At 51.5% G+C, this 12,124-nt stretch overlaps 4 protein-coding genes across 4 annotated transcripts; 1 reads left to right on the plus strand and 3 right to left on the minus strand.

Moving 5' to 3' along the window:
• Positions 1-1,911: 1,911 nt before the first annotated feature.
• Positions 1,912-4,089, minus strand: AYO20_00438 (hypothetical protein; the record flags this gene model as incomplete). Its single annotated transcript, XM_022638749.1, has 6 exons — positions 1,912-1,954; positions 2,009-2,558; positions 2,633-2,778; positions 2,827-3,009; positions 3,054-3,102; positions 3,156-4,089. The coding sequence occupies 6 exons, from the start codon at positions 4,087-4,089 to the stop codon at positions 1,912-1,914; spliced, it is 1,905 nt and encodes a 634-aa protein (XP_022505032.1).
• Positions 4,090-5,152: 1,063 nt separating this feature from the next.
• On the minus strand, positions 5,153-7,458 carry AYO20_00439 (hypothetical protein; the record flags this gene model as incomplete). Its single annotated transcript, XM_022638750.1, has 3 exons — positions 5,153-6,713; positions 6,778-6,973; positions 7,062-7,458. The coding sequence occupies 3 exons, from the start codon at positions 7,456-7,458 to the stop codon at positions 5,153-5,155; spliced, it is 2,154 nt and encodes a 717-aa protein (XP_022505033.1).
• A 689-nt stretch (positions 7,459-8,147) lies between these two features.
• On the plus strand, positions 8,148-8,728 carry AYO20_00440 (hypothetical protein; the record flags this gene model as incomplete). The annotated part of the gene is made up of 3 exons (XM_022638751.1): positions 8,148-8,254; positions 8,368-8,539; positions 8,666-8,728. 3 exons carry the CDS (start codon positions 8,148-8,150, stop codon positions 8,726-8,728), a joined length of 342 nt encoding a protein of 113 aa, XP_022505034.1.
• A 564-nt stretch (positions 8,729-9,292) lies between these two features.
• On the minus strand, positions 9,293-11,769 carry AYO20_00441 (hypothetical protein; the record flags this gene model as incomplete). Its single annotated transcript, XM_022638752.1, has 2 exons — positions 9,293-11,066; positions 11,156-11,769. The coding sequence occupies 2 exons, from the start codon at positions 11,767-11,769 to the stop codon at positions 9,293-9,295; spliced, it is 2,388 nt and encodes a 795-aa protein (XP_022505035.1).
• Between the last annotated feature and the right edge of the window lie 355 nt (positions 11,770-12,124).

The following is a 12,124-nucleotide window of genomic DNA, read 5'->3' on the forward strand; positions in this document are numbered from 1 at the left end:
TTGTATGTTGTTATATTGGTATGTTGTTATATTGTATGTTGTTATATTGTATGTTGTATATTGTATGTTGTATATTGTATGTTGTATATTGTATGTTGTATATTGTATGTTGTATATTGCGATGCCCCTATTTTCTCTCTAGATGATTGTCCACTTTGTCTGGGGTCTCTAGAGTCCTCTCTCGGTGTCGTGCGGCATCAGACACGTCAGAGACGTGCGTGAGACGGAAAGGGAAGAACAAAGCAAGAAATAGTGAAAAGGTCCTATTCATCCGAATGGTACATACATACATACCTCCATACGTACGGATGTAGGTACGCAGGTGGCCTTCGTTACCTCACCTCTCAAAGCAGTCCTCATCCAGCTAGCCACTTGCCTCGCCTTGTGCGACACACGCAGGACAAGAGTCATTATACCAGTCGACCCAGGTCTCACGTCTCCTCACACCAGATCCGCACAGCCCGATACCTTGCACGGGTGTTCCTGTCTCTGTCGCTGTCGCTGTCGCTGCCACCTGCATGCTTCCACTCCCACCTCCGCGTCCCCCTGACACCCCTAACCGCCGATCCACTTGACTCTTCCCGATGCCGCCACCACTGCCGACGCCACCAACACCGCCAACATCGACTCCGTATCGTGGTTGTCGCTGCCCCTGCCGCTCCCGCGCCGTCCTGGACTGGTCGCACTCCATCTCAAAGTACTGGTCCGTCGCGAAGTGGACGCCGCACATGCGGCAGTGTTTTCTGGTTGGGGCCGAGATGCACATTTCTCTGTCTGTCTCTCTCTCTGTCTCTCTCTCTCTCACACACACACACACACACTCTCTCTCTCTCAGTCGCTATCTCTCGGTCTCCTTGTTCTGTGTGGACTAGATAGGTTGGGTGGATCGCATCGCTTTGTGTGTGCTGGGTGGCGGAGAATGAGGAGTGGGAGGTGAGAAATGGGTAACGGTCGACGAGTGACGGTCGATTAGCGCCGGGTGTAACAAGCTAGGTAGGTAGGTAGGTAGGTAGGTAGGTAGGTAGGTAGGTAGGTAGGTAGGTAAGTAATTGGTAGTTTGGTTGTATGGTTTGTTGGATGGATGGAGTTGATATCGATTTCTCAAACACTCTTTGGTTGGTGTGTTCGTTCATTCGTTCGTTCGCTCGCAAGGCTTGTTGGAAGAAAGAAGGGAAAATGGATGTTCCACGTCTATTTATACGCTTGTACAAGTGATCTGCCCTACAAAGGCCGGGCGGGAGTGACAGCAACGGTGACGGGGTGGGTGGGTGATACGTGGCGTTGCCTTCACGTACGTACATACATATCTCATTGTTCACCCCTAGTGTTTGTTTGGTGTTGGTGTTGGTGATTGAAGACGAGGCTAACAAAGAAACAGTAGTTGCGGCGTGATGCAGAGGTGCTGCAAGTGAGAATGAGAGAGAATGTTGAGTCCCTCACTTACCAACCCTCCCTTGTGTTCAGTGTCGCTGGTAGTGACATACGTATATATTTGTGGATGACTTACTGGACATGTGTCACTCGTTTGGAATGAATCGACGGGAGTCCAGACAAGATCGGTACATAGGACGCAAGACTACTTGAGCAGCCTGGCGGGTGACATGGGATCACTTCCGGTCCTTGTCCTGTTGATCCTTCATCATCGCATCGCAAAGGCAGCGAGCCACTTGATATCGAGATCGGCGGGCGCAAGGAAACTGGGCGAGGAAAAAGACCAACGAGGCTGACCTACATACACCACACCGCATCACATCGGCTGTGCCTGACTCTGGATGGAAAACCACGTCTAGTAAACTCGTGCTTGTCAGATCTCGGAATTCGATATCATTATGTTATTACCATTCTGCGTCTGGTGAACTGTATGTATGTACATCTGGGATCGGTAGGCTCGTGTCATCTCCGCACAACCTCTTAAAAGTTCTTGCCCGTAAAAGGGCTCTGGACAGAACCAAATCTGCAGCACGAAAATTAGCACAGCGCTCAAGCGACACTCACACACAAAACTCACCCTTGCGGACATTGTCTCCCCAAAGCCACACTCCCGCTCCGCATGTAGCAGACCTTGGCCTCGGCACACGCGTTGTTGGTGCAGTTGGGGCTCATGACGCTCATCTTCCCCTGCAACGTGTTCTGGATGCTCACCAGCGTGTGGTTCGCTGCCATGGCCTCGGTGACCTTTTGCCAGTATGTCGCGTTGAGGGGCGCATCTTCGGGCCATCCAACCTGGTATGTGTCCCTGGTGGAGTACTCAAAACTCCATACGGGACCTGTTTGAGAGGCGTTGAGGGTTTGAAAGGCGCTTACGTTGGCGAAATAGGTGTAGGCGTTGTAGACGGAGAAATCTCCCGTGTCCACCTCGTACATGCGATAGCCCGAGTTCAGGTTGGTCAGAGGAGTCACGCTCGGGCCCATCCAACCGACGTTGACGGCATGGGCAGCATCTTGTGTGGTGCCGTTGTTGCTGTAGTAGATCATGAACTGGTCTTCATGAGTGTGGCCGAAGAAGACACCGGCAATCACATGTGGAGAGTACCGATCGACAATCTGGTAGAAAAGATCTACAAAAGCAGTTAGGCAAGCACCCATTAAAGCCGTCCATTTTCTCGTCCGATAAGCTCCCGTGTCGACTTACCTGTAGGGTTGGGAAGCGGGTTGGAACCATCCCAGCCCGACAAGACGTGGCCCAATAACCAGACTCGTTCACCTTTGGCCTCGGCATCCGCAAGCTCTTGCGCCACAAACTTGAACATCCCACTGTTGTCCGGATCTGTGGTGTTGCTGCCTAGACGTGAGAACTCTCGTCATTAGGTGGGAAGGTCTGCCTACATGTAGTTCAAGAGGTTGCTCCGGTACCAGAAGTCGGTGTTGAAGGTGATGATCCTCAACTGTGGGTATTTTGGGTGGTTGATACTGTAGGCGCCATAGTGCATGCGAGCCTCGTTTGCGGCCTCGGCACTAATCCAGTTGTTCTGCTGCCAGAGCGAAGAGACGTGGTTCCAGTTCCATGACCTGCTCTCCAGTTAGAGACGTCCGGAAGTAGCGCAACGACTTACTGTTGCTGGCCAAGATTTCCTGGCAGGCTATGCGGAGAATCGATACCATCTACATCACCCCTGTCAGCCATATCTCCCCCCGACGAGCGGGACTGTTCTTACCCGGGTTGCTATCGTGATTCCCAAGCACGGCAAAGATGGGCCCGCTAGGAATATAGGACTTGATCATATGATAGATCGAGGTCTCGGCATATTGGGTGTAGTTGTTGGACAGTTCATTCTGGGATTCGTGAGACACCAAATCGCCCGTGTATATCCCCCAAGCGAATTGGTCATTGTCGGACTGGTTGTTCCACGTGGTGCCTGTCAGGGGTGCGATCGACTCCAAGGCAGACGTCAGAAGGAAGTAAGGGCTGTCGCATTTGAACGCGCCGTATAATGGTGAAGGAATCTCCAAGTGACCCGAAGCACTCTTTGGATTATTGGAACGGCAACACAGCCCACTTGAACAGTTTGCTTCGGAACCGACGGCGTATCTTGGATCGATGTGCATGTCACTCAAATGGATGACTTTGACTCTTTTGCCGCTGGGTTTGGGTACAGTGATATTGGCAGGCTTGGGGCCGAAAAACCCGGTGGTATTGGAGGGAAGAGTGAACGGGCGAGGGCAGAAGTTGCCGCTCAAAAAGTTGCACAGATACTGTCCATCGGATCCAGCCATATCACCCAGGGCGAGGATTTGGGTATAGATAGCGCCAAAGTTTTCAGCATCATAATTCTCATGACAGCTCGTGTTGGACATGAACCCGCTGCTTATGCACAACTGTACCAGCAGATCCGGGACCATCGTAGGCACCCGCTGAGCCACATATTGGCCGACTTCCAACGCCGAGAGACATTTGGAGCAATTTGACGCGTCTGTTGTAAGAATAGAATTAACTTGGCTGATAGCATTGGTCACAATCGCACTCCCGTTGGTGACCGCAAAGAGGGGAGTTGGATAGAAGACGGGATCTTCGCTCTCCTCTGGGATATTGGTCTGGTTTGTCAATTCAAGGGGGAAAGCTGTTTTGTTGTCAGCATTAAAGAGGGCCATGCAAGGAAGACTCTGATGGCATAGTATGAGCATGTGGTGTTCTCGGGGACTCACTGTAGTTTAGTGTCGGATCAAACAGGACGGGTTGGGGCTGAAAGGCGGTGTGTCAGCAGAAGTCTGAGAGAAATCTCTGATAGTACAAGACACTTGCCTCTTGAGTCGGTGATGGGGGAATATAGTACGAGGGAAATAGACTGGTAGGGAAACCGGCAGGAACAGTATAAGCCAGGAGTTGAGAACTGGAGCCTTGGGCATATGCGAGGGGACAGGACAGCAAAGGCAGTGCCAGAGCCAGCGACATACAGCGACACAGCATCATGGGCAGAGCTGGTGACAGATATGAATCAAAGCAGAATGAACTATCTCAACCTACCGTGAGAGTCTCTGGCAAACAAGCAGAGGGAGGTGAAGGCTTTCTCCCAGGATGCTCAGCCTTTTTATCGCCGCACCGTCCAACACTGTTGCTCAGACGTGAGTAGCGGTTGGGCCAAGCTTGGAGCTCTCCCGAGCTGTTGGCAAGCTTGATCGAGAAAATGATGGCTTCAGACCAATCGTTTCGACCGTTCAAGGCAGAAGCAAGTGAAGCTTCGACAAAGATGTAAAGTGGATGAAGTGGATGAATTGATGCCAATGATGGCAATGATTCCCTGCCACGAGCTGCCAAGGTTTCACCAATCGAAGAGGCGCTGAGGCTGCACGTGTCGGTCTAGCATGTCGTCCTACTCGAAGACTGCATAACACGTACAAGGATACAAGGCAACAAGGGACCAAGTCCATCATCCTCCACCGGCAGCCAGCCGGTAAAGGAAACTTGTTGCTGTAACCGAACCACATGTCCAGGGTTGGTCTGTAAAGATCCCACCGATCACGATCCCTCCAGTTACTATCTATTCTTGTATGTGTGTACAAGGGATAATATACTCCCGTAGAAGCCGAACCAGACACAACAACATGTAACGTCATGCAACAGGCCCCGTCAACTACCCGAGATCGAGATAGACCTCGCATTGAATTGCTAGGCTTCTCCATCTCCCAGAGCACCGGGTCAAGTCCCCCATTCCCCCTAAATCCCAAGCTTGTCCACCGTTCGACCAACAATTTCTTCGTATTGCTGCATTCCCCTCTCCAGTCTTCGAAGCCCTGCCTTTCGCACATGGTATACTGTCCCTGCGGTACCTGCATCGGAATCCGACTCTTGGCTGCTTTCTTCCTCCCCCTCTATTCCCACGGGCTTCTCCCCATCCACCACACATCGCATAAAATGTCGGTCGTGAGTGATGACAAGAAGCGCACCCTCCCAGTACTTCAGTGCCTCGATCAGTGCGTCAATCGTGTCCGCGTCCAGATGCGTCGTGACTTCGTCCAGGATGAGCAGGTGGGGAGAGTTGAAAAACACCTCCGCCAACGCCACGCGCACCCGTTGGCCTCCAGATAGAGCCGCGAGAGGAATGTCTGTCACCGTATTGCCTCGGAGACCTAGCTTGGCCAATGTACTTCGAGCTGCCTGCTCATCTCCCGTCCAGTTAGGGAGTCCCATCAAGTGAGATAAAGCCGTCGTCTGCCCATTCTGCCTCCCAACTCTTTCTAGCTCTTCGACAGCATGTTGCGAATAGCAGCTGAATCTAGCTTTGGAGTGCACCGTTATCGAGCCTTTGGTCGGTCTCGGGTCTCCTCCCGTCGCCGCTCCCATCAAGAGCTTGACCAAGGTGGACTTTCCACTTCCGTTCAGACCTGCCAAACCGACGCGTTCACCAGGATGCATGACCAAGTCAATATCTTTCAAAGTCCATACACCTGATTTGGGGTATGTGAATGACACTTTGTCGAAACTAAACAGGGGTCCCGAATGACGCAACGGTTCTGGCTGCTCCGGCAACGTTATCGAAACAGGCGGGTCAAACTCTGGAATTTCGATGCCATCGCGCACCGAGGTGTGCCATCCCGCAAGGTCTCGATTGAGCTTGAATCTACCACCTCGTTGGCCAACCTCGAGCCCAGTACGCTCCTCCAGTTTCTTTCGTCGCGAGGCAGCTTGCTTCAATTTCTTGTCATCTCCCGTTCGTTTGGCAGCCTTGACATTCTTGGCTATGGTCTCCTTCATATGTTCAGTCTGCTTCTCTTGAGCCTCAGCCATTCTGGTCATGCGGCGGATTTGTCGTCGTTTCTCGGTTTCATACTCTGTCAAGTTGCCCTTGAAGACCTCCAGCGTTTTGGCGGGAGCGAGTCGGACAAGGAGCACCTCGTGAGCAATTGCATCAGCAAAATCGCGGTCGTGCGTAACAATGATCACAGTGGTCCCGTCCAGCGACTTTGTAATGTATCTTTCGAGCCAAATGATGGCCGGCAGGTCAAGGAAATTCGTAGGCTCGTCGAGCATGAGGATATCCATCTTCTGAATCAAAGCACATGCGAGGTCACAGCGCGTTTGCCATCCCCCGGACAATGATTTGACAGGTTTCTCAATCTGTTCCTCGGAGAAACGCAGGCCGAGAAGTATCGTTCTGGCTCGGGCCTCAGTGCTGCCAGCGTCCATGGCTTCAAGTGCAGATCGTGTCGCTTCCAACATATCAAGTCCAATTCTCGTGACCTCTTCCTCGTCTTCTGCGATCGCGCCATCGTCATATCTTGTTCATCACCGCCACAAGTCAATTACACCCCCCCCACTGAGGACACAGGAAGGAAACTTACCGTTTCTGCGCTTGCTCGACTTCCTTCTCCTTTTCTATGAGCATTTGACGTGCTTTGAGGCCTCGAGCACCACTCCGTCGTGCCGCTATGAGTTGAGCTTCGGCCAGTTTTTGCTTCGCTTGAGCAAGTTGAAGCGAACGCACGGTCGTCACAATCTTGCTGGAATGAGCTTTGTCTTCCAGCGCCGCGGCAAGGCCTAGATTGTTGTTAGAAAGGTGCCTCCACAGCAGCGGAAGACGACGTGCGATTAGCATCTGCGAGAGCCCTCTCTCTGCGTCGATCACTTCTTGTGACGTGTTCAAGCACCTTGACGGTATCGCTCTCCCTTTCGCCAGTTTCTGCCTCTACATCAGAGCTGACGCGCGTCTGGCCTAGCAAGAGCAGACGCAGGTTGCGCGGAACACCAGGCACTCGTCGTTCTGCCAGCGCTCGGAGCAGCGAACTTTTCCCGGTTCCATTGCGCCCAGCGAGGACGTAGTGCACACCTTCAACGATTCGCAGATGGGCGTGGTCCAGCAATTCCCGACCTCCCACGGACAGCGTGAGGTCCTTGACATCAATATCCTTTGATGTTGGTGCATCCAAGGCATCTACATGGAAACGGCTTTGCTGGCTAGTGACGACTATGGTTCCATCCTGCAATGAGGCTGCCGATGTGCTTGATTTCGATGGTTTGGGCATACTAAGTCAACAACTCAAGAGGAGGCTCGAGAAGAAAGGAGCGGTTGCATTGAGAGTAGAAAGATCTTTGCGCCCTGCAGAGATGATCAGTTGCGACTTTATATGGTATGCTCTCACATTGTCCCCCTTTGTGCGGGGCGCAATACATCTAGCCTTTGCAGCTGAGGCTGGAGGCAAACTGGGGTCGAGGCCGTGCGCGAAGCTTCGGTCTGTCAACCGGGAAACTTTGAGCATGCAACGTGCGTGAGTCACTCAGATGCTGGTATTGCGCAATTGGAGGAGCTTATTCGCGTGCTTGACGGCAGGGTGGAATGAATCCCTGCTGCCCTCTTCAAGATATTCAGAGCTGAGGCGATTGAGCGGATGAGTCGAGCGAATGAGTCACGTAAATGATAGGCGTGCAACCCTCTTTGGACCTGTTTCAGGGAGCGGAAACGAGTTGCATGAGGGTCAATCTCACAATTTCCATTTCGTCAGGAAATGACATGTCTGACTGTCATTTGAAAAGATGGTGCTCGACGTGCAACTCGTGACCTGCTGAATCCGCCAATCAGGACAAAGGACACGCCGTAGCTGCACAGATTCAGATTCCTTCAACTCCCAATGCGAAGCAATGCGAAGGCGAACTCTCCGAAACCAAATCCTGATAACGCACGCTTCTCACCAACACCCCAACTCCTACCGCGGCAATGGCGCAGTTTCGCGCAAAGAAACTCGACCTCGGGTGCTTCATCAACTCCAAAATCATCCGCGACCACACCAAACGCAAGACCTTTGAGCAATTTGAACCGCAGAGGTACCCTAACCCATGCCCGTCCACCACCCTCTCGCCTGATCCATGGCTGCCCTCCGAGCCACCCGCATGAACTTCTCAATCCCATGGAACTGACACAAAATACCACGATCTAGGCAAGCACTCCGATACCTTGTCCGGAACACGTCCCTCCCAGATTGGGTGCGAACAAAGGCGCAATTCGAGCTGAGAAACATGCACTGCTACACGCGGCCCACGCAGATCAAGAACAGGTGTATAATGGGTGGCGTGGCCAGGAGTGTGCTGAGGAAGTTCAGGATGGGCAGGGTAAGTTCAATAAATATCTCGCTCGGAGAAGCGAGCGGTGGGTTATGTGGCTCTTCAATATCTACGATGGACGAGTCATTTAGAAACGGCTGGGAATTTTGTACTAACTGTTCTGTTACTTTGCAGTTCCAATTCAGGATGAATGCGCTGGAAGGGTCTATACCGGGCGTCAAAAAAGCGAGTTGGTGAGCTGGCTGTACAAAATATGTTACAAGCATTTGGGTTTCCGGTATTACATGGCATGGGATGGCGTTGTCTGTATACTATTTCGAGAACGACAGGAGCAGGACCACTTGTGCGCGTGAAGATCGAGCGAGGCCCAGGACTCTGAGAAGGGATTCATTAGAGCCTCGAATGCTCGAGACGAAATGTGACTGTGTCTCTATTTCAGCACACACAGCCCGAATATGCGATGGTCGCTAGAGTCCTCCCCACAGCAAAAGAAGAAATCACCCTCCAGTCTCTTTGAACCCAATAGCGGTCTCTGTCAACTCTCTTCGTCTTCTTCCACCTTGTGCACGAGCAAGACCTTGACCGTGATTGGGCTCTGCATAATCTGGATATCTGCCTCATAATGCGTCGTGCTCGCCCTCCCGCCATGCGTGAATCTGGTCGCATGCCAGCAGTCAACCGCCTGTCCCCTCTAGTACCCACGAACAACGCCGGAAAAGAGAGAATGGGAAGGTTGAAACAAACAAAACCGGACCTCAAGCCCTATGATCACTTGACAGCCCTTCCTTTCACACGTCATGCCTAGCAGAATGGGCGCCTCGGTTCTTCTTCATCGACGGTCGGGTCCAGCTTCAATCTTTCCGTAATTGCAGCAATAGCCTCATCTCTCTGATGTCGAGGAGATGCTTCATCCCCAGACGACGCCAGGACTGCAGCCTCAAAAGCTTCCAGTTCTTCTGTCTGTCGCTGGCTCCCGTCTAGACTGGATGGCCCTGCTGACTTGGCATACTTTCCGGACTCATCGTCACCTGATTTTTGCCGCTTCTCTGCTTCCTCATCTTTCTTTTGCTCCTGGTCACCTTTCAATCGTGCCTCAATCAGCATTGCTACTAGCGCTTCCAGTGTATATCGTGCATCGTTCCCGGCATTGTGAAGGAAGTAGCATGGGAGGCCTAAATCTCCCATGATTGAAGCAAGGTTGCGGTTCTGGGTTTCTTCCTTCAAGATCCGAAATAACGGTGCCGTGTCAAGTGAATCGATGATTGAAGCCAGCGTCTCGGAATAACGCTCTCCTTGGGCCATAATATCCATGGCGGCAACGGGATAGGTGGCCCGCGACGACGTAAAGATTTTGGATCCGAGGTCTTTTAGATACGCGACATCCGTTCCAATACTATGCCCAACCAAAATAATCTTGCGCTGTTTTGGTCCGTTCTGGAGAGCTTCTGCTCCTGATTGATTTGTTTTGGCAAGTGCGATAGCATGCTTGATGGCTTCCTGATCGCCAATGCCCGTCAGAACGCTGGTGACAGCTGCTCTATTCGCGGCCTCTTGTTCAATATTGACCAGATCCATGCTGGTGCCTCCGAGATGAGTAGAAGTTGGTTGGGAGGCTTCGTCCCCCTTTGCATGCTTGACTGGCTCAGCGCTCCAAGGATCGATCAGGCTGGGGTGCTTGAAATCCACGGAGAAAGGCCACTCAAAGCAGCTGTCCACCTTGGTGGTAGCATCTTCGAGCTCGACCCATTCAGATCTGCCAAATTGGAAGGAGTTTGGATCTCCACGACAAAAGTCTTTATTGACCAAGTGCTCTCTGCCACGAATTCTGAAATGTCGAGAACGAATTTGCTCTGTCCAGTTCTTGCCTCTTGGTCCTGGAGGCACATTTACCAGGTCGAGGGTGTCCAGAGTGCTGATTCCGATTTCGGTAATAAGGTTATGGGCTCTTTCATATGACTCGATATCAACCGCAATGAAAACGGTTTCTTCTTCAAAAGCATATGGAGCCGGTGCACTCAGGTCGAGCGGCTCCAAGGTAACATGAGCGCTCTTCAACTGCTGAAGACGGAATTGTTCTTGTTCTTCCCATGTCATGCTAAGATTGGGAGGGAGAATCTGCCCAGTCTTCCGGCGGAGACCCAAATATCGCTGAGCTCTTCTCAATTGCACATACCAATCTCTTATCGCTGTCAACCGATCGTATTCCACCTTCTTCTTGCCCCGTCCACCTTTAGTCTTACCGGCCGCCAAGATGGCAGCTTGACAATCGTGCTTGAAATCTTCAAAGCGCTGTCTACTTTCAGGTGAGGTATTATGTGGGCATTCACCGTGGCCGGGAGTAGCAGTTGGAACACTGTTCTGCAGTTCTTGTGCTTCATCCTTGGAGTGTGCCTGGCCCAAATGTTGAGGTTTCGGGGTTTCGTCCTCGAAAAATGTGAAAGTAAACGGAAATGGTGGCACTGACACGGGGATTTTGAATGTTTTTCCAATCTCTGCAATGAGCTCCTGGACCTGTTCAAAGGGAACAAGAATGATCGCTTTCGCTGTCAAGCTGGCTGGCGGATGCAGGTAGTAGCTGGCTAAGGCGTTAGCAATGAACGTAGCGATCGCTTGCACCTGTAGCCCAGAGGAAATGCGGAAACACCGAGAATATAAAGAACTTACAGGTCCCAGGTTCGGTTGTAGAATTTATTGGATGCGAAGAAGTGGCGTGAAACACGATCATTGACATCATTCATGTATTTGTATGGGAATTTGGCTGCAAGGTGGAATTGACAGAAGTGTCCGGCGACCGGATTTCCTCTCTTGTCTGTTGTCGGCAGCTCCTTGTCTGAATCGGAACGCTCTGTCACGCGTTTGGAGGAAATCCGCTCAGAGCGCTTGCCGTGAGCAATATACCCAACAGTCTCCTCGGGATCGAGGACAGGATCCTTGAGGCTTTTACTCGTTTTGTTTGCATGAATGACGCTTGATATCGGCTGAGATGGCTTCAGGGAGGGTTTCATAGAAGGCTTCTTCTTGAACGAAGAGATATAGTCGTCATCGTCGTCCGAGCTGGTAAGAATAACGATGTCTCTTTGAGGCTCTTGCGCTTTGAGTGATTTGGTATCTCTTGGATATTGAGCAGTTTCAGGAACACTCCAAGGCTGTTGCTCTTTTACTGCTCTTTGCTCAAGCTCTTTTTCCGAGAAGTGAGGTTGACCGGGAGTTGGAGCTGTTGGGAGCGTTTGGTTGGAGAACAACTTGTTCAATCGCTCCTGAGGGGTGGTACTTGCCATTGTGTCTTGGCCTTTCTGATAGTTTAGTCGTGTAGAAGATGGGACACAGAAGGTAATCAGCCGGTGTCCTGGTGGGGTGGAACGTGGGTTTGATGAAGTGGTGTTGATCGACGGATAACCCTTGAGTTCAACGATTCTGGGGGAAGACAATTCTGGAGCATGAGTAGTCGTATGCGCAGGGTACAAAGGAAGGGGAGAATTGCAAGGGGAAGTCTGCGCAAAAAGATGTTGAAAAACAGAGGTTGAAGTGAAAAGGAAAACTGATCAAACCATGATTGACTTGGGAAAGTCGGTCCTAGAGTTTTAGGAAAGTGAAAGAGGTTCATATCATCATCGCTCACATTTAGAGACTTTC

Source organism: Fonsecaea nubica (genome assembly GCF_001646965.1).
Source record: "Fonsecaea nubica strain CBS 269.64 chromosome Unknown Scaff2, whole genome shotgun sequence".
NCBI classification, from domain to species: Eukaryota; Fungi; Ascomycota; class Eurotiomycetes; order Chaetothyriales; family Herpotrichiellaceae; genus Fonsecaea; species Fonsecaea nubica.